Genomic DNA, 23,692 nt, shown 5'->3' with positions numbered 1-23,692 from the left:
CTGCACCCAGTCAGATAATAAGGACTTTAGGTTTTTCAGGCCACGTGTTCTCTGTTGCAGCCTCTCCACTCTGCTATTGTAGCGCAAAAGCAGTCACAGGTAATAATACATAAACGGTCGTCACCGTGTTCCAATAAAACTTTATCGACAACATCAGGCAGTGGGCCGACCCCTTTTGGACCGAGAGCCGCAGTGAGCCAAGCTCTGCCGTAGAAGGTGTTCACGTCCATTTGATGATGCGACAATCCACGTGACAGGCTTAGCGCTGCGTCCAGCACATGATGTACCAGGTGTATTTACCGCGACTGACGCTGCATGTCAGTTGAGAGCGTCAGGGACGCCGCCTGTCCTCCGCTCCGGCATCCCGGGGATACAGCAGGGAGTCTGGCGCGGAGAAGAGCTCAGAGCCCTTTGTGAGACAGATGACGGGGAGGACGCAGCGCCGGCCAAGCTGGCTGCCCTGCGCGTCAGGGGAAGCCGGTCCTGTAATTTTAAGTCAAAACACAGCCTGGGCTTTAGCAAGGAGGAGCGGGCGCATCCCCACATCAGGTCTGGCGGAGCTCCAGAAAGAGAGATTAATCTGGGAAGAAAAGAGGAGTAAAACGTCCAAGTCCTGCTGAGCCTGCTGACAAGAGGAGCCGCTCTGGAGGGAGGCGGTTTGGGAGCCTGCGCACTAGGGAGAAATCCGGGCGCAGAGCTGGGGCAGACACGGAGGCGGGAGGGGCGGTGAAGGAAGTCGCAGACGTGGGTCCCTGTGTTCACAAGGGAGGCACGCCTGTGCAAACGGCTCAGCGGGGACCGCGGCCTTCCCCTGCGCCCCGGAGCTCCGCCGGCGGGGTAGGGGGCGGTGTCCCCTCCGGAGACTAGGGTTTTACGGGGAAGGGAACCGTGGGGCCTCGACCCCGGGGGAGGGCGTCGGCCTCCCCACCCCTGGACACGAGGCTCCACTTGAAGTTGCATGTCTTTCTTTCGCTTCATTTCTTTCCACGTGAGTCGAAGCACACTGGTGTCACCAAACACGGACTTGGAGCTAAGCCCTTCTGCTACTGAAAGAGAAGTGAAAGGAGCCTTCCGTCTGAATGACTTCTGGTGAGGCTCCACGCGGGCAGCTGTACCATCCAGGGAAAACCATTTCCTAAGGCTCTACCACCTCACAGATAAATCTGGGTGCTTTCCCAGGAAGAAGCAAAAATGTACCACATAAATTCTTTAAAAATCTGCCACCTCCATGGCATTCTCAGTAGGAGAGGTCTACTTCCCCAAATAAGACATCTGCCTGGACACACTCAGGGCTCCGAGATGGAACACATCCTGGGGTGAGTGCGCTGACTCCTTTTGAACAAGACTGGCAAATCTGGATATTCCATCAACCAACAGGAAAAGCAGTGAAGTGTGTATGCTGAGGTTGTGTGTGTTAGGCGCTCAGTCGTGTCCAACTCTTTGCAACTCCATGAACTGTAGCCCGCCAGACTCCTCGGTCCATGGGATTCTCCAGGCAAGAAGATTCTTCAGCCAAGACTGCAGCAGGCATCTTGGGGCCCCACGATCACCAGTGGGGGACTAGGACCTCTGACCTCAGCACGGACGCTGCGGCCTCCAGGGCCAGCCCTGCATGGCTCTTGGGTACCACACGGTCATCCTTCATTACTGCTGCCTTCTCGTGTGCTGCTGCTGCGTTTTAATTCCAGCCCACACGAAGAGGTTTTTTTTTTTTTAAATGGGTGTCTCCAAATAGTCAGATACTCCAAATACTCTCTTCATCTGCATGGTTTTACAAAAAGGCCGGTTAAGCTGGTCAATATACAGCGAGCTGAGAGCCAGCCAGCTCTCAGAGAAGTTGGAAGAAGTTGTACTTTTGTCAAAAAAAGAAAAAACCTGGTGAGACTGCTTCGGCTGAAAGGCCCAAAGTAAGACAACACAGTGCTACAGGTTGTGTGGTGGCTAAGACCCCGGTTCAAACCCCGGTTCTGGCATTTGGTCTGTCGGCAAAGTAATAGAGGAAAACAATAGAATGGGAAAGACTAGAGACCTCTTCAAGAAAATTAGAGATACCAAGGGAACATTTCATGCAGAGATGGGCTCAATAAAGGACAGAAATGGGAAGAACCTAACAGAAGCAGAAGATATTAAGAAGAGGTGGCAAGAATACACAGAAGAACTGTACAAAAAAGATCTTCACGACCCAGATAATCAGGATGGTGTGATCACTCACCTAGAGCCAGACATCCTGGAATGTGAAGTCAAGTGGGCCTTAGGAAGCATCACTACGAACAAAGCTAGTGGAGGTGATGGAATTCCAGTTGAGCTATTTCAAATCCTAAAAGATGATGCTGTGAAAGTGCTACACTCAATATGTCAGCAAATTTGGAAAACTCAGCAGTGACCACAGGACTGGAAAAGGTCAGTTTTCATTCCAATCCCAAAGAAAGGCAATGCAAAGAATGCTCAAACTACCACACAATTGCACTCATCTCACATGATAGTAATGCGCAAGTCTCCAAGCCAGGCTTCAGCAATACGTGAACCGTGAACTTCCAGATGTTCAAGCTGGTTTTAGAAAAGGCAGAGGAACCAGAGATCAAATTGCCAACATCCACCGGATCATCAAAAAAGAGAGTTCCAGAAAAACATCTATTTCTGCTTTATTGACTATGCCAAAGCTTTTGACTGTGTGGATCACAATAAACTGTGGAAACTTCTGAAAGAGATGGGAATACCAGACCACCTGACCTGCCTCTTGAGAAACCTGTATGCAGGTCAGGAAGCAACAGTTAGAACTGGACATGGAACAACAGACTGGTTCCAAATAGGAAAAGGAGTACGTCAAGGCTGTATATTGTCACCCTGCTTATTTAACTTATACGCAGAGTACATCATGAGAAACGTTGGGCTGGAGGAAGCACAAGCTGGAATCAAGACTGCTGGGAGAAATATCAATAATCTCAGATATGCAGATGACACCACCCTTATGGCAGAAAGTGAAGAGGAACTAAAAAGCCTCTTGATGAAAGTGAAAGAGGAGAGTGAAAAAGTTGGCTTAAAGCTCAACATTCAGAAAACTAAGATCATGACATCTGGTCCCATCACTTCATGGCAGATAGATGGGGAAACAGTGGAAACAGCGGCTGACTTTATTTTTTCTGGGTTCCAGAGTCACTGCAGATGGTGATTGCGACAATGAACTTAAAAGATGCTTACTCCTTGGAAGGAAGGTTATGACCAACCTAGACAGCATATTAAAAAGCAGAGATATTACTTTGCCAACAAAGGTCCATCTAGTCAAGGCTATGGTTTTTCCAGTAGTCATGTATGGATGTGACAGTTGGACTATAGAGAAAGCTGAGCACGGAAGAATTGATGCTTTTGAACTGTGTTGCTGGAAAGACTCTTGAGAGTCCCTTGGACTGCAAGGAGATCCAACCAGTCCATCCTAAAGGAGATCAGTCCTGGGTGTTCATTGGAAGGACTGATGTTGAAGCTGGAACTCCAATACTTTGGCCACCTGATGCAAAGAGCTGACTCATTTGAAAAGCCCCCCATTCTGGGAAAGACTGAGGGCAGGAGGAGAGGGGATGACAGAGGATGAGATGGTTGGATGGCATCACCGACTCAATGGACATGGGTTTGGGTGGACTCCGGGAGTTGGTGATGGACAGGGAGGCCTGGTGGGCTGCCGTTCATGGGGTCGCCAAGAGTCGGACACGACTGAGCAACTGAACTGAACTGACTGTCCTTAGGCAAGACAGTAATCTCCAGAAGAGCTGCCCTCGCCCCCGGGGCTGGGTGAACACCCCTGGGGACCCACTCACCCGCAGTGGATGTGAGTCACTCCCGGGAATCCCACTCACCCCGCGGTGGGGTGCAGGGGGCCCGCTGGCCCACTCACAGCACCCCCTGCAGGCGGCTGGTGCACACGATCGTGCCCATCCCCCGGGGCCCAGAGTCCACCCCGGACCCCGGCTCCTTTTTCTTTCCTTTTTAAATTATTTATGCATTTATCTGGCTGAGCCGGGTCTCAGCCGTGGCACGCAGGATCTCTTAGCTGTGGCAGACCCTGGCGAGTCTCTAATGCGAACCTGATGTCCTCGCAGAGGCTGCTCTTGCTAAGTGAACAGCAGACGCGTCCGGATTCCCGCAGAGGATCACGCTGCACCGCCCTCCTGATACAACACCACGGAGGACACGGCGGGCCGGGCCTGCGGGGGGCGTTCTGCTCACTCTTTCCAGGCCCCGACCTGGGCTTCTGGGCGGAGGAGGATTTGGGACTGTCCATGCCGAGCTGGATGGGACTACTGCGACCCGTGTTTTTCTGTCCTTCGGAAAACTCTGCCAAGCCAAACGCCTTTAAGGACGGCACCATTCTGTCTGTCCTTAGATGGAGGGTGGTGATGTCACCGACTCCCCAAGCTCCTGGGGGTCCCCAGCCACCACAGCTCTTCCGGGGCCGCAGCCGGATCACCTGGAGGCTGCGGCTGGAGTCCTCCCCTTCCCCCCTCTCCTTTGCAGGGAGCACTCTCACAAAGCAGGGAAGTAGACCTGGCTGAACCTCAGGCTCTCTAGAATCTAAAAGCTAAATGTTCTGAGTGTCCCATGCTGTGACAAGGTTTCCCGTCTCCCTGAATCCCCGAAGCAGTGCTCTCACTAGGAACTGTTGGCACCATTTTATGATGAGTCTGTAGTGGTTCAGAGAGGTGAAGTAACTCTCCGAAGGTCACACAGCTAGAAAACAGCAGAGCTGAAACTGAAACACAGCTTTCTGTAACCCTACACTAATGTTCCATCTGCTTCTTCTTGGTGGGTAAAAGGTTTCAGACTCACATTCTGGAAGGAAGGGAGGACACGAAGACAGGGGAGACGCCATGCACCTTTGGAATAGCTCAGCCCCCCCATAAGTGCCTCAGCTTTCAGACTTCACGACATCAGGACAGAATCTGCTAGGTCAAGGCTTGATCATGAAACCAAGTGGTCAGCTAATGGAAGGACAGATTTAACTGCCATGAAAGATGCTTCTGTTTGTCTGATTAAAAACAAAACAAAACAAATATCTACATTGAACATACCCTGACAGGCCTATTTTTAAAAAATTAATAATGATAAATTTTGAATGGAGATCCACATGGTGAGCCTGGAAAGGGGCCCTAAACTATTCAGCCGAGACACTGGCTCTCAGACTTGCACGGGCATTCAGGATCACCTGGGGGACGCCTTCAGACACAGGGCCCCCACCCTATCCCGGGGTTTCTGATCGGGGGGCCTGGGGAGGCCACAGAGACTGGCACTTCACACAAGCTCTTTGGTGATGCCGATTCTGCAGGTTCATGGGCCACAGTGTGAGAAACGCACAGCGAAGACCACCACCAGTTCACTGCGGGAAACGGCCTCCCCCCACCCCCCACGCCCCCACCAGCCCCAGCCCGGCATCCGTGGGAGGGTCTCCTCCACCAGCCTGACCTGCAGGCTCCCCTCACTGCTGTGCTCGGGACAGTCACAGTCTTGAAGGAACAACAAAAGGACAATTGGCCGTGGGACCATGTGGGTCCCCTTAACGCAGGTGGCTTGCAGCAGTAAAAATTACAGAGCTACGAGGTCAGTGGTTGCTTGCATCCTTGGATTCAGGGGACCTCAGATATGAGAGGCTCACTCTGAATTACACTCGGATTAACCTCCGCGCTCTCCAAGGGTGGGTTGTCTGTATCTCAGACCCCGAGGTGGGAGAGCTTGCCGTGGGGTGGCTCTGAGCAGAGGTCGGCGGCATCACACGCAGAGGCAGGCCGCCAGGCTGGAGGACGCATAGCGTCCTGAGCGGTTCCAAGGTGAGTCTCTGAACACGACCAGCTGCTGCAGACGGAGCGGGGTGGACAGGCCTTCCCAGGCCAGGGCATGAGTGGGGTGAGGGTGTGCGGCCAGCGCGGAAACCGAGAAAACCCCGACTAGCCATCTGTGCCCGAAATAAGTGCAGGAAAGGGAACATTCTCTTTACAGCAGTGCACACGTGTCCAGAGTTCCACATCAGCAGGGCTAGTGGATTTAATTCACACGTTTTAAAACCTGTCTGTATCTGCCTCCACTTTGGTAGTTTAGCTGAAGACAGATGTCTCCTGGGTTGCAGAAAGCACGTCTTACCTTCAAAGGAAGTTAATATTTGCTTTTAAAGCCACACTCACAGGTGAACAAAGAGATTTCTTTCAAATACTGGAAAGTCCTGTTTGGAGAATTTTATCCACTTGGTTGATTAAAAGAGGACTAAATATGCCGCATCCTTGACGTCTGAATTTTGCACTCTTTTTCCTCAAACGTCAGTGCTAGACACACCACGCACGTCCTGGGTCCAGCAGTTTGATTGTTCATTCGCTGGTTCAACAAGTGTTTGCGGAGTACGAACTAAAAGCCAGGGGCTGGGCATTCAGCAGTGAGGACAGAAAGGGTGTGATCTCACAGAGTGAATGTCCGATTCTCCTGGCGGAGGATAAGCTATTGATCACAAATAACTAGGAACAGAGAGGAGACAGGAACAGAGAGGAGAGGAACACGGCCCTTCCCAGGGAATCGCAGAAGAGCCTGTCTTGGTCTAAAGGGAGAGGACGCCGTCCTGAGACAATACAAAGGAAGAGAGCATCCCAGGTGCAGGGACCACCCAAAGGCCCTGTGGCAGCGAGGAGCCCAAGAGAGCCTGCAGGCCAGGGCACTGGGATGCAGAAGACAGGCGGGATGCAGAAGACAGGCGGGATGCAGAAGACGGGTGGGATGGGGCAGGGCAGGGTGCGGGGAGACCCCACAGGGCCATGTGGACCCCAGCAAAAGCTCCCACCTTTATCTGGAAAAACACAAAGCTTTAGAAGCATTATAAGTAGCCGGGTGACACGACTCTGCTTTTTTAGAAGATCACTTTGGTTCTGAGTGGAGAACACACTTGAAAGGGAGGCCTGTCCTCAGGAGATGAGGGTAGTCCAGGCAGGTGATGATGGGAGAGGGGGGTTCCAGAGGGTCAAGGACCTAAAACTAGACAAGCCTTCAGGACAGACTGGCAGTGGGGGAGGAGACAGAGGCCCCAGGTGAGCTCCAGGGGGGCGGGAGCCTGGGGCATCGGAAGGACCGGCCCTCTCGGTGGGGAAGACTCAGGGGTAGGCACAGGGGCCTCTAGGTCTGGGGGTGCAGGAGATTCTCTAAGGAAGAGAAGTGGGGAGACGCAGAGGCAGTGGGTGGGAAACGAGGCGGGCGCGGTGGGGCAGAGAGAGAACAAGGCGCTTCCCGAGCTGGAAGGCATGGCCGGTGTGAGGGCGCCCGGGGTCTCCGGGGAGCCGGACAGCGAACCCTGGGCTTAGGAGCGGGGCCGGGTGCTGGGGCCGGTACAGGCCACCCTCCGGGGGCTGCCCCACGTCACAGCGAAGGCAGTACCCACTGCCAGCCACCCCCGCGAGGCGCAGGGCTGAGCGAGCCTCCTTGAGGCGTGGGCCTTGAGGGCAGCAGGCTGCGGTGGACGCTTCTCCTGACCCGGCAGAGCTGGCGCCTCCCTCTGGACCCTCCCTGCCGAACACTGACAGAGGCCCTGCACCCCGTCCCGAACCCCGCCGCCCAGGTTTCCCCCTGCCCTTCCCACGGCGACGGTCCAGCGCGAACCAGAACCGGCCCCCGGTGGCCCTCAGGGTCCCTCCCACCGCGCACACCGCCCCCGACGTGCTGCCTGCGGAGGGGCGGCCCCAACCTGTCCAGGGCCTGGCGCGCCTGCCCGGGGCCCCGGTCCCCAGCACGCGAGGAGGCCCAGTGGTGCTGCCCGGAGCCGGGTGGGGGCGTCCAGCAGGCTCTGCCCCATGGCGCGGGACCGTGCCCGTCACAGGGACAGCGAGCTGGCCCCAGGGCACGCCAGCCTGGCCCCGCGGGGCCCCTGGGAGGAGCACCCTCGGGGGCAAAGCCTGGGGGTGTGCAGCCACTGCAGAGGGCCTGGGCTCGGCCTCAGGAAACACGGGGTGCACCCCCCCCCCCACCGTCTCAGGGCAACTGTGCTTCCAGGAGGGTTTGAGTGACGTCCCCGGACGGGGCGGGGGCATGGCCTGGCCTGAGGACTCGCTCCCCAGGGGCGCCGCCCTGCGCCCACACCAGCCGTGGCCACTCAGCCCTGCAGGCCGGGCCCTTTGGGGAAGGTGTTCTGGCATGTTCTCTCTGCCAGGATCTCCAAACTTCCGACGGCTGGAGGGATGAGGGCCAGGCCGGAGCTCTGGCCAGCTCGCCGGGAGATGAAGACACAGAGGAGCCGGGCATGGACCCCCCGACCAGGCTGCAGCCACCTCCCCACGCCCCTCACTTCAGCCTCCAGAACGCGAACCCTGCCCACCCAAGCATCCTCGCAAGAGGCCCGGCCACACAGCCCCCAGCGCCCCCAGCTGCAGGTGACGTGGCTCATTTTTGCCGAGGGGGGGCTCAGGGGTCCCCGCGGGTTCCGCAGAGCTGCGGGTTCCGCAGAGCCCAGGGGCGACAGCAAGGTTGCTCACCTTCGATTCCTTCTTCTTGACCTTCTGAGGTAGACACGGTCTCTGGAGAAAGACGACCTGCTTGGTGGACACGGTCCCCTCCCTGCAACACACACACGGGAGGCGAGGATGAGTCTGTTACACCCGGGGGCCCGGACCTCACACGGAGGCCACCACCTCCAACTTCATCCAGGCCAGCTGCCCAGGGAGGGAAGGCGGCCGCCCCAGAGGGACAGGTCAGAGGTCATGAAGCCCCCCAACAGCATGCACCTTTGCTTCCCGGGGGCTGTCTGGCGGGCCCAACAGAAGCGGGCACCCCCGAAAGACAGTTTTGTGTCTGAAAACGCCCCTTCCGTGGTGTGAAATCACAGCTGGCATCTTGGCCAAATGATGACAAAGTGGCCTCAGTGAACACTGGACTGGGGTTGGCGGGGGCAAGGAGCGGGGGGCTCTTCCAAGTCTGTCTTTGGGGATGAGGCTGGTGGGGCGGGGTGGCCTGGTTGACCCGGGATGGGTGGCCAGTGAGGACCTGGGCCCAGGCTGAGGCTCCTGCCGGCTGTGTGTCCTCAGGTTTGTGATGGAGCCTCCCTGAGCCTCAGTTTCTTCATCTATAAAATGAGCACGATATCTGTGCTTACCAAACCACAGGTAATTAGGAGGACTAGTTTGACAGCAAACCCAGAGGACAGACAGAAGGCCTTTCGGGGTTGGTAAGACTGGGATAAATCCCCAAAACAACGAACAATCCCGCCTCCCAAGATGCTCTGAGGAATGGATGAGACTGTACATCTAGATGAGACTGTTCCCGGCCCGGGGCACACACTAGGTGCTAAGTTTCTCTTGCAAATGAGAATGCCTGGGCCCCCTCCACCCCGCGACAGGCTGGGCTGCCCACGTGGAGAGGGGGTGCCCGGGGCAGGGATGTTTAAGAATCTGAAATGCTGGGCCTGCCCTTACTCAGGTGGAGAGCTGATGCCATAGGATTCCACGAGTCACGCACACGAAGAGCTAGTCGAACGGTGCAAGCGTTCGGTAAGGTAACGCTGGTTATCAGTACCTGGTCGTCCTGACGACGGGGGTCGGCAGCACACAGGTGAGCTGCCAGCCGTAGGCAGCCAGCGAGTTCAGCAGGGGCACGTAGTCCGTCTGCACCTCCACACCCTGGGGAGAAAGGCCAGGTCAGGACTGGGGCCGCCTCCACTGACCACGGCTCAGGGACGGGAGGGACCACCCGGCCACCAACCCAATAGAGCGGAAGGGGGCCCGCGCTCCGGAACAAAGATGCTGCAAGAGCCTGGGCCCAACGGCCAGCGTGGGTTCTGCCCCGGCCCGGGTCTGTGCCATCGGGGGTCTTCCCCGCCCAGTCTCCCCCCCACCCACCCACCCCCCCATCCAGGTCTGCGCCATCGGGGGTCTCCCCCCCCACACCCCACACCCCCGTCCAGGTCTGTGCCATCGGGGGTCTTGCTCCGCCCAGGTCTGCACCATTGTGGGGTCTTCCTCTCGCCCGGGTCTGTGCCGTTTGAGCCGAGGGGTTAACGCGTTTGTTTTGTTTTACTCTCATTTGGACAAATCGCCTCCTCCGTGAGAGTCACTGAAGAAGCACAGTCACTTTGCCGCCAGGACAGACCCAGGGCCCGTGACCACGCGCGGCTCAGGCGGGTTCAGAGCGTCTTGTGGGAGTTAAAGTACATCTGAGCAAACATCGAGTCACTGCATCCAACCAGAGTGGTCACACACACACACACACGCACACACACACGTGTGCACGGGCACACAGGCGGGGAACTTCACTGCGTCACACATCCTGCCATAAAAGTGTAGATGAAACCTGTTTCACTTCCAGTCATGGAGGGAGGAGAGGAGGGGACTGACGCTTGTCTTTCGATTTAAAACCCAGTCCTGCTCCCATGGGGAGAGGACCCCACCGTGACGCCCCCGCCTGGGACCCCCCCACCTCTGACCCTGTACCCTGCTTTCTCAAGAGGCAGGTGGACTTCCGGGGGCAGCCCCACCCGGCCCTGCACCTTGACAGGTGTCCAGAGTCCCTGCGGCCGGGACAGCCGCAGGACCCGCTCAGGAGGACCGCAGGCCGGCGGAGGGGCGGAGGGGAGGGGCTCAGCCCTGCCGCTGGGTTCCCGTCCTGAAGACACCAGGGCGCGCGCACACACATGCCCCCGAACACAAGACGGCCCACTGGCAGGGCCAGGAGGCTGGCCAGTCAGCGCAAAGGGGCCGGGGCCATCGTGGTGAGGGCGGGCTGCCTGGGGCTTGGGGGCTGGGGGACGCGGGCAGGCTGAGCCGGGAGGGGCTACCTGGGGGGACCCCAGCACAAGAAACACAGCCAGAGCCGGGCAGAGGGCTGGCCTGCAGCAAGGGGGCCTCTGGGGACAGAACCAGGGGCCCAGAGAAAGAAGCGGGCGGGCAGCCCTGCTTCCCCAGGGGCCTCTAGATCTCCCGTCGCAGGAACCTGTCCCAGCGTGGCCACTGCAGCCAGCATCCCCGGGAGCCCCCACTGCACACAGGACGTCGTGGCTCATGCCAGCAGCTCTCCCAGTGCGGTCCGTGAGCAGCCTCCCCCTGGAACCTGTTGCAGACAGGGTCTTGGGACCCACCCAGACCTGCACATCAGAAACTCTGGGGGTGGGCCCAGGGGGCTGCTTTTTCCTTCTTTTCTTCATGAAAGTGCTGCACGGGACCAGGGCATGCCGTCAGTCTTGTGGTTCAGACCCTGCATGTATCCCTGGTCAGGGAGCCAAAATCTCACATGCCGCGTGCTGGTGTGGCCAAAGGAAATCACAGAAGTGCTGCCAACTCACAGTATTCTGTTGTTTTCAGGTGTACACCACAGCAATCCAGTATTTTTACAGATTATACTCCACATAAGCCATGCCCGCCACATGCATGCTCAGTCGTGTCTGACTCTTGGCCACCACACTGGCTGCAGCCCACCAGGCTCCTCTATTCATGGGATTTCCCAGCAAGAATACTGGACTGGGGTGCCATGTCCTCCTCCAGAGGATCTTCCCAACCCAGGGATTGAACCTGTGCCTCTGGCATTGGCAGCTGGATTCGTTACAGCTGAGTCACTGGGGAAACTCTGTATAAAGTAATCCTAAAACGCATATTCCGTGTGCTGCACATTACACCCCAGCATCTTGTTTATTTTATACATGGTAGGTTGTACCTCTTGATCCCCTCTACCTGCCTTGCCCCCTCCTCCTTCATTCTCTCCACTGGTAAGCACTAGCTTGTCCTCTATGTCTGTGAGGCTGTTTCTGCTTTGCTACATTTATTCATTTTATTTCTTAGACTTCACATGTAACTGGAATCATAAAGCATCTCTTTCTCTGCCTTATTTCACTGATAAGCGTAATACTTCCTAGGTCCATCCATGTTGCTGCAAATGATATTATTTCATCCTTTTCTATGGTTGAGTAATATTCCACTGTGTGTGTATAGACATATAGTGCGTGTGTGTATGTGTACACAAATACACCACTCTTTTTAATCCATTTATCTATTGACTTGGATTTCTTCTGTATTTTAGCAATTGTAAATATTGCTGCTATGAACACTGAGGTACATGTATCTTTTCTAATTAGCGCTTTCACTTCCTTTGTAAACACACCTAGGAGTGGATCATATGGCAGCTCTATTTTTTTTTTTTTTTAAAAGAACACTTCTAATAGTTGAGATGCAACTTAGTCTGGAGAAGACTGCCTAGAGAATCAATTAGGTTTCTTCTGATGGCAGAATAGAGTCTGCAGTTTTGTGGCCAGAATCTGTCTGCTGTTAGCTGGAAGCTGAGCCCTCCCCTCATTCTCCACGAGGGGAGGAGAGGTCAGGGGGCTCTGAAAGGCTCAGCCCTGCACTGACATGGTGCGGGGGCAGCTGGATGGGGGAGGGAGGGAGGGCGGTACAAAAACCAACCGCGGAGGGGACTGGAAGGCCCGTTTTGGCCCCGACCCTGAAGCCCCCACGCAGGCCCCACCCCGTTTCTGCCCCACCCCCGGGCACACGGGGCCCTCCCTGCCAGGCCCGCCTGGCCAGAACATCCCCGGTGCTGGGCAGGGCCCTCCCCGCCTGCTGAGGCCACTTTACCCTGAGAAGCCGAGCCCCCATCCCTGCATCCCGGATTGAAGGAGAAGGAAGAAAATGTGAAATCCACACTCGGGCTTTGAGAGGTTGTGATTACTCGGGTCTATCAAGAATAGCCTTCCCACTTTATCAAGCACCGTGACAGGCCCGCCACAATCAGACAGTCGCCATGGCAACCAGGACCAGGCCCAGCGGTGCTCACAAAGCCTGAGCGGCAGGATGGAGCCCTTTCATCGGCACTGGGCCGGGTTCGCTCCTCTGCACCCAGCGCGGCTGGACAATGGGCACCCCGGGGGCAGCCTGGCCCGCCTGCCCAGACAGGGCTCCCGAGCTGCTGGGGCTTTGCTTTGCGCTCTTCTCCTCCTTCACCGTCTTCAAGAGGAAGATGGCAGGATTCCTCCCCAGCAGCTTTCCCCCTCAAGGTGGGGGATGCCAGCCAGAGGGCCCAGAACCATAAAGACCAAAAGGAAAACAGAAAAAACACAGCAAAACATGGCCCTGCTGAGACAGCCGAGGGTTCTGTCTCGGGTGCTGCCAGCCAGCGGTCACAGGACAGGTGGAAAAGGGAAATACGAACGGTCCGGGGGTGAGGGGGCTCACCCTGCCAGTCTCTGCCACGCCCAGCCCTCTGGGCTGGCATTGATTTAATTAACGGTTCATGCGGTTTTCCACAGGCACCTGTATCAAAGTCAGTTTGCATATTATCAATAGTCAGAAGACGACATTTCTAAAAACACGACACGGGCCCCATGCAGTCAGCGGAAGCAGCTTTCAAGTCCGTGCGCTAGGAAAGGGGGTCGGGCAGGCGTCGGATGGAAGGCTCTCTCTGATCTGCTTTTCTGTGACACTCCAGTGAGGAGGGACGCACACGCAGCACTCCAAAGCCAGCCCGCTGATCAAACGGAAAGACATTTCTGGGAACAGGAGCAAAAACTTTAATTAACTCCCCACTCTCCTGTGTGGATGCGGCATCTCCGATCACACCTGGAGTGTTAAAAAAAACGGGGCATGTCCTGTGGTTCTTCGACTTGCACAAAAGGGATTCATTTGTATTTATGGCTCTTTTTCCTTTGTTCCCGACGATGCCTCCGGTGGCTACAAATCCACTAAAGTAAGGGACATCCAACGCAACCTTCCTTTGCCCTCCAAAACCAGGACAACATGCTCAGGGTTTACTAACAGACACTTGTGTCTTCTGATCCTTTCCAAGATCCCCTGCAGCAGGGAATATTAGGAGGTGACGCCCTGGCCCAGTGAGAAAGTTTCTATACTGGTATCATCACCACACACCTGTCTTTTTCTTGTTTCCATTCTAGAAGGATCTGGGACAAAAGCAGCTTAAAAGACACTTTGCTCCTGACTTGGGACTGGAGATAAAGAAGGGAATTCAGTTTCCATGTCTGAAAAGTACGCAGGACCTCTGGGCTGGTCTCCTAGCAGCCTTGGGGGGTCCTTCCCCTCCGTTCCCCGAGAGGACACGTGAAGTAACAGCCCGCGAGAGGCTTTTGTAAACTGCTGCCAAAGCACTAATGCCCAACACTAATTGGCAAGCCACGTTTATATACGATTTCCTTACGTATCAACTGTAGGCATCTTTTGATTTCCTACCATGGGACATGAAGGCTTAGCGTTCCCGTTCACATTTCTTACTTTCTCTTTGGTGCCCCCAATGGTTTTAATGTAATTAAATCAAAAGTCTATGTCACTACAGCATTGCAAATATTGCTCGGTAAAGTAATGAAGTGTGACACCTTTTTTAAAAAATATAGTCCTTTATTTTTCCTGTGGCCTCAATTCTTTTCACCTGTCTTGTCATATAGGAACTCATCGCTAAAATTCACTCCACATGTTCCAACACCTCTTCTTCGTACCCACCAGTAAATATCCCATGTGCCTAAATATTAATATATTAGTTCAGGGAGGCCTGGCGTGCTGCAGTCCATGGGGTTGCAAAGAGTCGAACACGACTGAGCGACTGAACTGAACTGAACTGAGAGAATCAATTCCTAGGTAGGTTGATAAGAAGTCCGGGGTCCCCAAGAAGGAGAGGCTGGGGCTTCTGAGGAGGAGAAAGGGGTCTGGAATTCTCAAGGAGGAGGAAAAGACAAACATAGGTTTTTTTTTTTTCCCTCTACATTCCTTAGTCACATAAAATGCTTTTTCTTTAAGCCTGGAACTGATCATTACACAACAAACAACTCAGTTTAAACTCTGTACCAAGGATTATATAACAACAATGTATCCTGCTTGAGGGCAGTTTCTCCTTCCTGAACCCTTCTGACTAATCCTGGTATCTTAAAACGTGTATTATGGGAGTGGGTCTGGTAGGATCTTTCTATTGTTGAGTTCTAATCCTGTTATCCTAAAATGTAAATTATAGGAGTGGGTCTGGTAAAATTGTCACAAACTTGAGACATTCTTTTGATTTACTGTAATAACTAATTTAAAAAGTGTATAGCTCCCTTGCTAACACTAGCGAGGGGGCACTCTCCGCCCCCCTTCTGATATCTGTGTCAGAAGCTTCCTCTGTCCCTTTTCTTACTTTAATAAAACTCTGCTACACAAAAGCTCTTGAGTGATCACACCTGGTCCCTGGTCCCTAAGCTAAATCTTCTTTGGAGGTCACGAATCCGACATCACTCACCATAAGCGATCAGTTCTGTTTTTTCCCATTTGGAGGCCTCATTTCTAGAATGTTCTGTGCCCTTGCTCCAACTGGCGTGGATGTTTCTCTGGCCCGGGTTCTCCCTCTGCTCTGTCTAGGGCAGATGTCTTCTCCTGGGTTTCCCCCTCGTTTTGCTGGAGCACGCCCTCTGGTGGCTCCCTAGGAAACAGCGACCTGGAAGTTATTTGCACCCCTGCATTCCTACAAGTGTCCTTCTCTTCACCTTTAACTAACCGTTTAGTTCCAGAAGTCGAGGCTGTGATCACTCTCCATCAATAACTTTCCAAACATCGCTCCACTAGCTTCTCTATGTCAGCACTGCTATTGTGATACCCATGTGATTACTCAGGCTTTGAGTGTACCCTGCGGTGCTGCGTTGCAAGATCTTAGGATGTTTTTCCCCATGAAGTTCCGAAATTCACAATATGCCTTCATGTGGGTGTTTTTTTTTTTTTTTTACTCAAAGGGCTGTACACTCAATAGCTTTGCCCTCAAACGATTCCTGCCCTCCAGCTCTGAAAAGTATTCTTTTTTTCTTCTCTTTGATAATTTTGCTCTCCTCCATTTCTGTCTTTTTCTTTTTGGACTTCCTGTTAGTCAAAATGTAGGACTGATATTGTAATTTTATGACCTTCCCCCCTGCTGTTTTCTTACTCTCTTCCCTGGTGGCTCATATGGTAAAGAATCCTCCTGCAATGAGGGAGTCCCCGGTTCAATCCCTGGGTTGGGAAGATCCCCTGGAGAAGGAAATGGCAACCCACTCCAGTATTCTGGCCTGGATAATTTCATGGACAGAGGAGCCTGCTGGGCTGCAGTCCATGGGGTCACAAAGAGTCGGATTTGACTGAGTGACTTCACTTTCACTTTCTTTTTAATTTTACCTTCTTAAAGATGTCCTTTATTTCATTTTCCAGACCTTTTGTTATGTTTTAAAGTGCTCTGCTGTCCTATTTTCAGGTCCTGAAGCTCCTTCTCTTTTGATCATTTCTTTTTTTTATAGCATCTTGGTTTTCTTTCACGGATATGCATACTCTGTCTCTTGAAGTGGTTTCATCCGACCCTTGGATTGCGTCTATGAGGCAGAGGTGGGAGCCAGGAATCTCACCACACTGTGTGCAGACTTCACACCAATGCCTGCCTCCAGCTCTGCATTTCATCCCACCATGCTGCAGGGACTTAAGCTTCCAAGGCCAGAGATTTCCTCATAACCCCTTCCTCTTCCAGGTGCCGCTTCCACCACTGTGCTGAACCAGTCAGCTTTTCTGCATGCGCCTGCCATCTTCTAAAAATCTTTTCAAATCACATAGCTTCCTCTTTCTCTTCTTCAGTCTTTTTGTTCTTATGGGCATCCATCTATCCATCCATCCACCTACCTATCTACATATCTGTGTCTCTGTTTATCTGTCTCTCTGTGTATCTGTCCATCCACCTGTCTGCATCTCTATGTGTATGTACCTATCTATCCGTCCATCCACCTGTCTGCATCTCTATGTATGTATGTACCTATCTATCCATCCATCTATCCATTCATCTACCTACCTACATATCTATGTCTCTGTTTATCCATCTCTCTATGTATCATCTATCCGTCCATCTACCTGTCTACATCTCTGTGTATGTATGTATCTGTCTATCCATCCATCCATCCATCCATCCATCCATCCATCCATCCATCCACCCATCTACCCACCTACCTACATATCTGTGTCTCTGTTTATCCACCTATGTATCTGTCCATCCACCTGTCTGCATCTCTATGTATGTATGTACCTATCTATCTAACATCCATCCATCTATCCATCCACCTACCTACATATCTGTGTCTCTGTTTATCCATCTATGTATCTGTCCATCCACTTGTCTGCATCTCTATGTGTATGTACCTATCTATCCGTCCATCCACCTGTCTGCATCTCTATGTATGTATGTACCTATCTATCCATCCATCCACCTACCTACCTGCCTGTGTCTCTATCCATCTAGCTACTTACCCTCCACAGTCAGTTTTCACTATTTGTGGGAACTATGTACTATAATGGCATCACAAACACTAAATTAGCAGATACTGAACCAGTGCACCTGGGGAAACACAGGATTAGCATCCTGTGAGCCTTTGGTCAGATTTTTTCTACCTGATCAGTACATAACTTTGTTTAACGAGAGTTTCTGTTGAAAGACACCTTGGATTAGTATATATCGTGGATTCGTTACTATTGAACTTCCTGCCAGCAGCACCGTAACTCACTCATGAGCAGAGCTCCTAACACGTGCATCCGCTCTGTGGGGGCCCCATCAGCTTTCCTGCGCTTGGGAACTCAGGCGGCCCTGCAGCAGGACGACACAGTGAGGTCACCGACAAACAGCAGGAGCCTGCGAGAGACGCGGCCCTAAGTGAGCTTCGAGCAGGACACTAGTGTGCAGCGTGAAAGCTGCTCAGCTGGGAACACGCTCGTCTGCAACATGATTGGGGTGCTGCAGGAGACTCGTGAGAGTCCCTTGGACTGCAAGGAGATCCAACCAGGCCACCCTAAAGGAGTTCAACCCTGAATATTCACTGGAAGGACTGACGCTGAAGCCGAAGCTCCAACGCCTCTGCTACCTGTTGCAAAGAACTGACTCATTGGAAAAAGACCCTGATGCTGGGAAGGATTGAAGGCAGGAGGAGAAGGGGACGACAGAGGATGAGAGGGTTGGATCGCATCACTGACTCAATGGACATGAGTTTGGGTAAACTTGGTGAAGGACAGGGAGGCCTGGTGTGCTGCGGTTCATGGGGTCGCAAAGAGTCGGACCCGACTGAGCGACTGATCAACAACAAAGCGTACATCTGCAAGTGACTGGGGGAGCACCGAGGGTGCTGGTTCAGGGGTTACGAATAAGTGTTAGCAAACAGGATTTGCAAAAATGGAATCCATGAATAAGCAAGAGTGACTCTTACACACATCTATCTCTCAAACATTCTCTTAGTATCAGTTCACTGGGATTTTTCAGAAGAAATAGATGCCGGTGGCCAAACCCCCACATTCAATACAATTTTATTATTTAAAATTTTAAAGGTCTACTGCAAGCCATTTCTAAATAGGTTAGAAGCCAGAAACCATTAAGTAAAAATAATAAATCTGGTGACATAAAAACTCCTTCACCATGACAAAAGGTAAGCTATGCAAAGTCAAAAGACAAATGACAAGATGGGAAAAGATTTGTAGCTCAAATTACAGTCAAAAAAGAGCTCCTAAAAACTGATGAGAAAAAAAAAAATCCAATCCAGTAATCCAAATTTTAAGATGGGATGAAGGTGCAAAAAGAGTCAGAGAAAAGGAAATTCAAATGGTCGTGAAGCAAAGGAAACTATGCCAAATTCACAGTAAGAGAAGTCCAAACCAAAACTGCCCTGAGATATCACAGTTTCACCTCTCATATTGGAAAAATCCAAAAGTTTAATGACTACTTAGCTGGCAAGGCTGGGGGGAGGCAGGTATCCTCACACAGGCTGGCAGGAGGGCGGATTCAACCTCAGGGAGAACACTCTGATGGCATCTCTCTAAATTATAAATACATCTGCCCTTTGACCTATCAATCTCACTTCTGGTAATGGATCCTATATATAAAAAATCACAAACGGACAAAGGTGTTTACTGGAGAACTGCTTGCAACAGCAGAACCCTGAGTGACACCTGTGTCCATGCATGTTGGGCTTGTTAAATAAATTATACTGTATCACGTGATGGCTTGGGGGGTGCGGTAATGGTTGCTTGTGTATTGAACCAATGCAAGGACCACAGCGAGAGGGAATGATTCCTGTGGCAGAAAGAATAACACCCACACACTCCCTCCCCACATCTCCACATCCTAAACCCTGGGGACTGGGAAGAGGCTACGTTCTACGGCGCAGTCAAAGGGATCTGGCAGAGTGATGAAGTTATGAATCACCTGATGGGGAGATTTACAAGGGGGGGTTCAGTGTAATCAAACGGGGCCTTAGGGACTTCCCTCGTGGTCCAGGGGTTAAGACTCTGCGCTTCCACTTCAGGGGTTGCTGGTTCAATCCCTGGTTGGCGAACTAAGATCCCACATGATGCCAAAAAATCAAAAAAGGAGGCGGGAGGCGGGTCAGAGTCAGGGAAAGAGAGGTGGGCAGGGAGCAGAGCGCTTGGCCACGAGCGAGTTGGCCTCTAGAAGTTGAAAGCGAGGAACAGACGGTCCCAGAAAGAAAGCTGCTCTGCCCACCCCTTGATTATAATCCCTTAAGACTCGCTTTGGATTTCTGGCCTCCAGAACTGTTGAGAGACTAAATCTGTGTTGTCTTAAGTCTGCAGTCACTTGTCATAGCGGCACCGAAACACAGTCTAAAGCCAGGGAGAGGTCAGGGTGAAAATGAAGACTTGCAGGCTTTGGCCAACACCGGGCAGATGGCAGCTCAGGAGGGGTGAGGGTGACTGAGGACTGGGTCTCCTGGGGCGGGCGGAGCAGAAGCTGATAAAAAAGCACTGAACTGGGAGGAACTGGGCCAGACGGCCGTCCAGGGCGGGAAATGCGTTTGAGAAGAAAGATCCAGGAACTCCTCTGGCAGTCGCATGGTGAAGACTCCGCGCTTGCACCGCAGTGGGGATGGGTTTCACCCCTGGTCGGGAACTAAGATCTCATGCCACGCAGTGCAGGCAAAGGAAGGGAAGGGAGATCCCCAGCCTCGACTGCCTTGAGAACAGAAGCACTGTGGAGGCTGAAAAACCAGCTCGGGGCGGTCTTGCAGGAAACTCCCCGCGTCCTTCAGCGTCCCCAGGGGCAAGGCTCTCCTGGGTACCACTGTTCCCAGAGGAAGCTCTGCATCCAGTCCGTCTGGCTCTGTGCCAGGCATCAGGGAAGCCAAGCTGCACCAATCTCTTCCGCTGCTGCAGGCAATCCTGGTCCAGGGGGTGGGGAGGACAGACACACGGCCCCTCCCCAGAGGGGAGCCGCCGGGGTGTGCTGAGGAAGGAGGGCGGAAGGCCCCCCTCTCTGGGGAAGGCCTGACCCCTCTGAGCCAGCGGCAGCTGCAGCGGGCCTGCCTCCCTGGCCCCCGTCCCTCCCGAGGCCTCTCCTGGGACCACGGCTGGCAGGGACCACCGCTTCTGCCAGCCGATGCTGGGGCTGGCTGGAGATGCTGTTTCCCTCTTTGTTTTACACACAATGCCCCAGAAACAACATTTTGCTGATATGTAATTAGGCCAACATAATAGAGTCTAAGAAAGCCGTCGGTCTCATTTTCGACAACTTTGGCTTTCATAACGTTCAAAGAGAATACGTTAAAAAAAAAAAAGAAAGAAAGAAAGCCTAGTTCTCAGATGCGGAAAAGGGGGCAGATGAAATAAATGCATGCGATGTGCGGAAGGCTTCCTTCCTGGGACTCCTTACCCACCCCTGCCGGTTCGCTCACATCTTACCCTGATTTTCTCTACCATGCAAGAAAAATAGTAAACTCGGTAGCCCTTTGAGAGCCCAACAGAATAGCAATAATGACTGTCATTATTATTTGAGACACATTGTTTGCAAAGAATGGCCTCAATGATTACTTGCCTGCCTCGAGGCCTCTTGACAAGGTAAATGAGCAGCAACTCCCATAAGAGTCCACTTCTCCACCCCTTGAATCCAGGCCAGGCTTGGGACGTGCTCTGACCAACAGCAGATGGTAGGCGTGACCTCACGCTGCTCTCAGCCTGGGTCACGAGGGAGCTTGCTGCTCCTACCTGCTCTCAGGGGACTGGGGACAAGCCCAGGCTGGCCTGCGGGAGGACAGGAGCCCCGCGACCCAGGCAACCGGCAGACGGGAGAGATGCCATCCTGAGCCAGCGGAGCGGGCGGAGGACCCTCCAGCGACGCAGAAGCAGAGTGAGGTTAGAGAAGCTCAGGGCAGGTGAGCAGGAACCCCCGGCGGACCTGCAACAGTAAACGCTGCTCATCTCAACTCGCCAAGCTTTGGGACGCCTCATCCCACAGCAGGAGCGAACACAGATCACAATCATTTGAGAAAGAGCCAATTCCCCGGGGCAGACCTCTGGGAGGAACATCAGAGGGAAAGTCACCTCATCGGACAACGTGCATGAGAGGAGAGACGGTGACTGCTATCGCTGAGCGGAGCCGGGCCGGCTAACATCTCACCTCCCTCAGAGCCGGCAGCACCTCGCCCTCATCTCCTCCGTGGCAGACGCACAGGGACCCAGCCTGGCACGGCGGCCCCCCAGTCTCACTGGTGACAAGCGACCGTGAGGCTGGGCACCGCCGCCAGCAAGCTCTGGGAGGGAGAGATAAACACGCACGCAGGCCGGCGCGCCCGCTCAAGATGCTGTCGGCCGCCTCCCAAAGCACCACGTGCGCCAGGCTGGCAGGCAGCCTGAACCTGCCCGGCAAGATAGCCCTCTCCTGGATTCCAGGCCGGGCAGGCGATGTGGTCCTGGGGCGGGCGGAGTGGGGCGAGGGGCTAGGGGCTGCACATGCCCACCAGAGCTGCCTGCCGGGCAGAGTGAGAACCAGGTCAGGTGCGTGACGACCAGGGCTCCCCGATTACACTGGAGATCCACCCAGTCCCTCCTAAAGGGAATCAGTCCTGAATATCCATTGCAAGGACTGATGCTGAAGTTCCAATACTTTGGCCACCTGATGCAAAGGGCTAACTCATTGGAAAAGACCCTGATGCTGGGAAAGATTGAAGGCAGGAGGAGAAGGGGACGACAGAGGATGAGATGGTTGGATGGCATCACTGACTCAATGGACATGTGTTTGGGTAAACTCCGGGAGTTGGTAATGGACAGGGAGGCCTGGCGTGCTGCGGTCTGTGGGGTCGCAAAGAGTCGGACACGACTGAGCGACTGAGCTGAACTGAATGAGGCTGGACGGGTCAAGGCTGAGGGGGCACGGCCAGGGCAGACCCTGACCGTCAGTGGGCAGGTGCTCCTGGCTCTCCGAGGGCAAACACACAGCTCAAAGCCGTCACACCCCACGGGCAGCTCCGCTGGGCCCGCGTCCTCCAGGAGCGGACATTTCACACACACACACACACACACACACACACACACACACACACACAGAGACACACGCTGACGAGCGGACATTTCACACACACACACACACACACACACACACACAGAGACACACGCTGACCATGTCGAGGGTGAGCACATCCTCTCCAGCAGGCAGACTTGGAAACAGCTTTGTTTGATAACAATTACACAAGAAACGTTTTCTCCATCCGGGGACTCGCCAAGTCCCTTCCACTTGCTGGGAGGAGTGAGAGGAAACTGGGCTTTCTGGGAGTAACTGGGATTTGTCACTGTGTCTTTAGACATGAGGTGAACGAGGGATCGCTTTTAAATCCTGCTTATTTTTCCACCGTATCTACAACCCAGAAAAGAGAGGATTTAAAAACAGCTTTCCCAAAGTATACAATGAAAAGGGATTTATTTTGGAGTTGGCGGGGGTGGAGGGGAGGAGGGAAGTGTGTCAGCTAAAACGCTCGAAAACTACATCCAAGTTATCACCAGTTCTCATTCCTGACTGCTTCCCAATAATCACAAAACGCTGGCCCAGAGGATGTCCCTGAGCAAAGGTTGGTTCAAAACCTGGGCAGAGGAGGAGATGGAAGTTAAGGGCTACACAACTGTCGCCGGGTGGCCAGCAACATCAGAGCTGAAAAGCACAATCACTCCGAAAAGAAGTTTCACCGTGCAACATTCAACACAATGCATTTCTCTCCCTGACTTTCTCCATCTGGGAAATTCAAGGGCCCACTTCGGCATTCAGTCAATGTCCTCCCTGGTCAATAGTTTCTCGGTGGTGACCCAACTGTCAGTCTCTTGTTGCCATGGTTACCAGGATGCTAACTGGACCCCGTCTTCTTATAGTCCCCTCTCCCTTAAGCCTAATTGTGTTGCACAGATCCTCTGAGGACCCGGCTCCTGCTAGGGGGGCATCTTCTAGGGCTTCCGAGAGGCTGGGAGATGCTGGCGGGAATATCCAGCCTTCAGGACATGTCAGAGCCCTGACTGTCAGCTCCCCGGTCTCCGGAGTCCTTCAGTTCCCTCTGGTTTCCTGCTCCACTGAAGCCTGGAGACACGTGCAGCAGAGGCTGTCACAGGTGCCCCGCTGGGTTTCCACCAGCATCTGGGTTGTGACCCATCAGGGGAGGAGCTGACTAAGAGAACCAAGGTCAAGAAAATAAACATGGTGTCAGAGAGACTGGCCAACTTTGCCTGGGGTCCTGGAGGAAATCCCTCACTATCCTCTGTCTCCTAACACTTCATCATGTTGATCAGTACTTAACACCAATGAGTTTATCGACATATCACTATCTCCTTTCCTGGAATGCATTCTCTACAAAGGCAAGGGGTTTATCTTATTCCTGATGGATCCCAAGCAGGTAGGGAATTGTCTGTCACAGAATGGGTGAGTGAATGAACGAATGCACCTTTCCTAGCATCTCTGGGGTAGA

General features: G+C 53.5%; 1 protein-coding gene across 2 annotated transcripts in view; it reads right to left on the bottom strand.

Annotated features, from left to right (window-relative positions):
• Positions 1 to 23,692, bottom strand: part of RFTN1 (raftlin, lipid raft linker 1) — a 216,108-nt gene that overhangs the window by 2,092 nt on the left and 190,324 nt on the right. For both annotated transcript variants that reach the window (XM_061167257.1, XM_061167256.1), the window contains exons 8-9: positions 9,523 to 9,626; positions 8,487 to 8,568 (exon numbers count right to left, since the gene is read on the bottom strand). In XM_061167257.1, coding sequence (XP_061023240.1) covers positions 8,487 to 8,568; positions 9,523 to 9,626 — 186 coding nt within the window. The remainder of the gene's footprint in view (positions 1 to 8,486; positions 8,569 to 9,522; positions 9,627 to 23,692) is intronic.

This window comes from Dama dama, chromosome 19 (assembly GCF_033118175.1).
Source record: "Dama dama isolate Ldn47 chromosome 19, ASM3311817v1, whole genome shotgun sequence".
In the NCBI taxonomy this organism is placed as follows: Eukaryota; Metazoa; Chordata; class Mammalia; order Artiodactyla; family Cervidae; genus Dama; species Dama dama.
The sequence above is the reverse complement of the archived record's forward strand: the minus strand, read 5'-3'. Positions and strand labels throughout refer to the sequence as shown.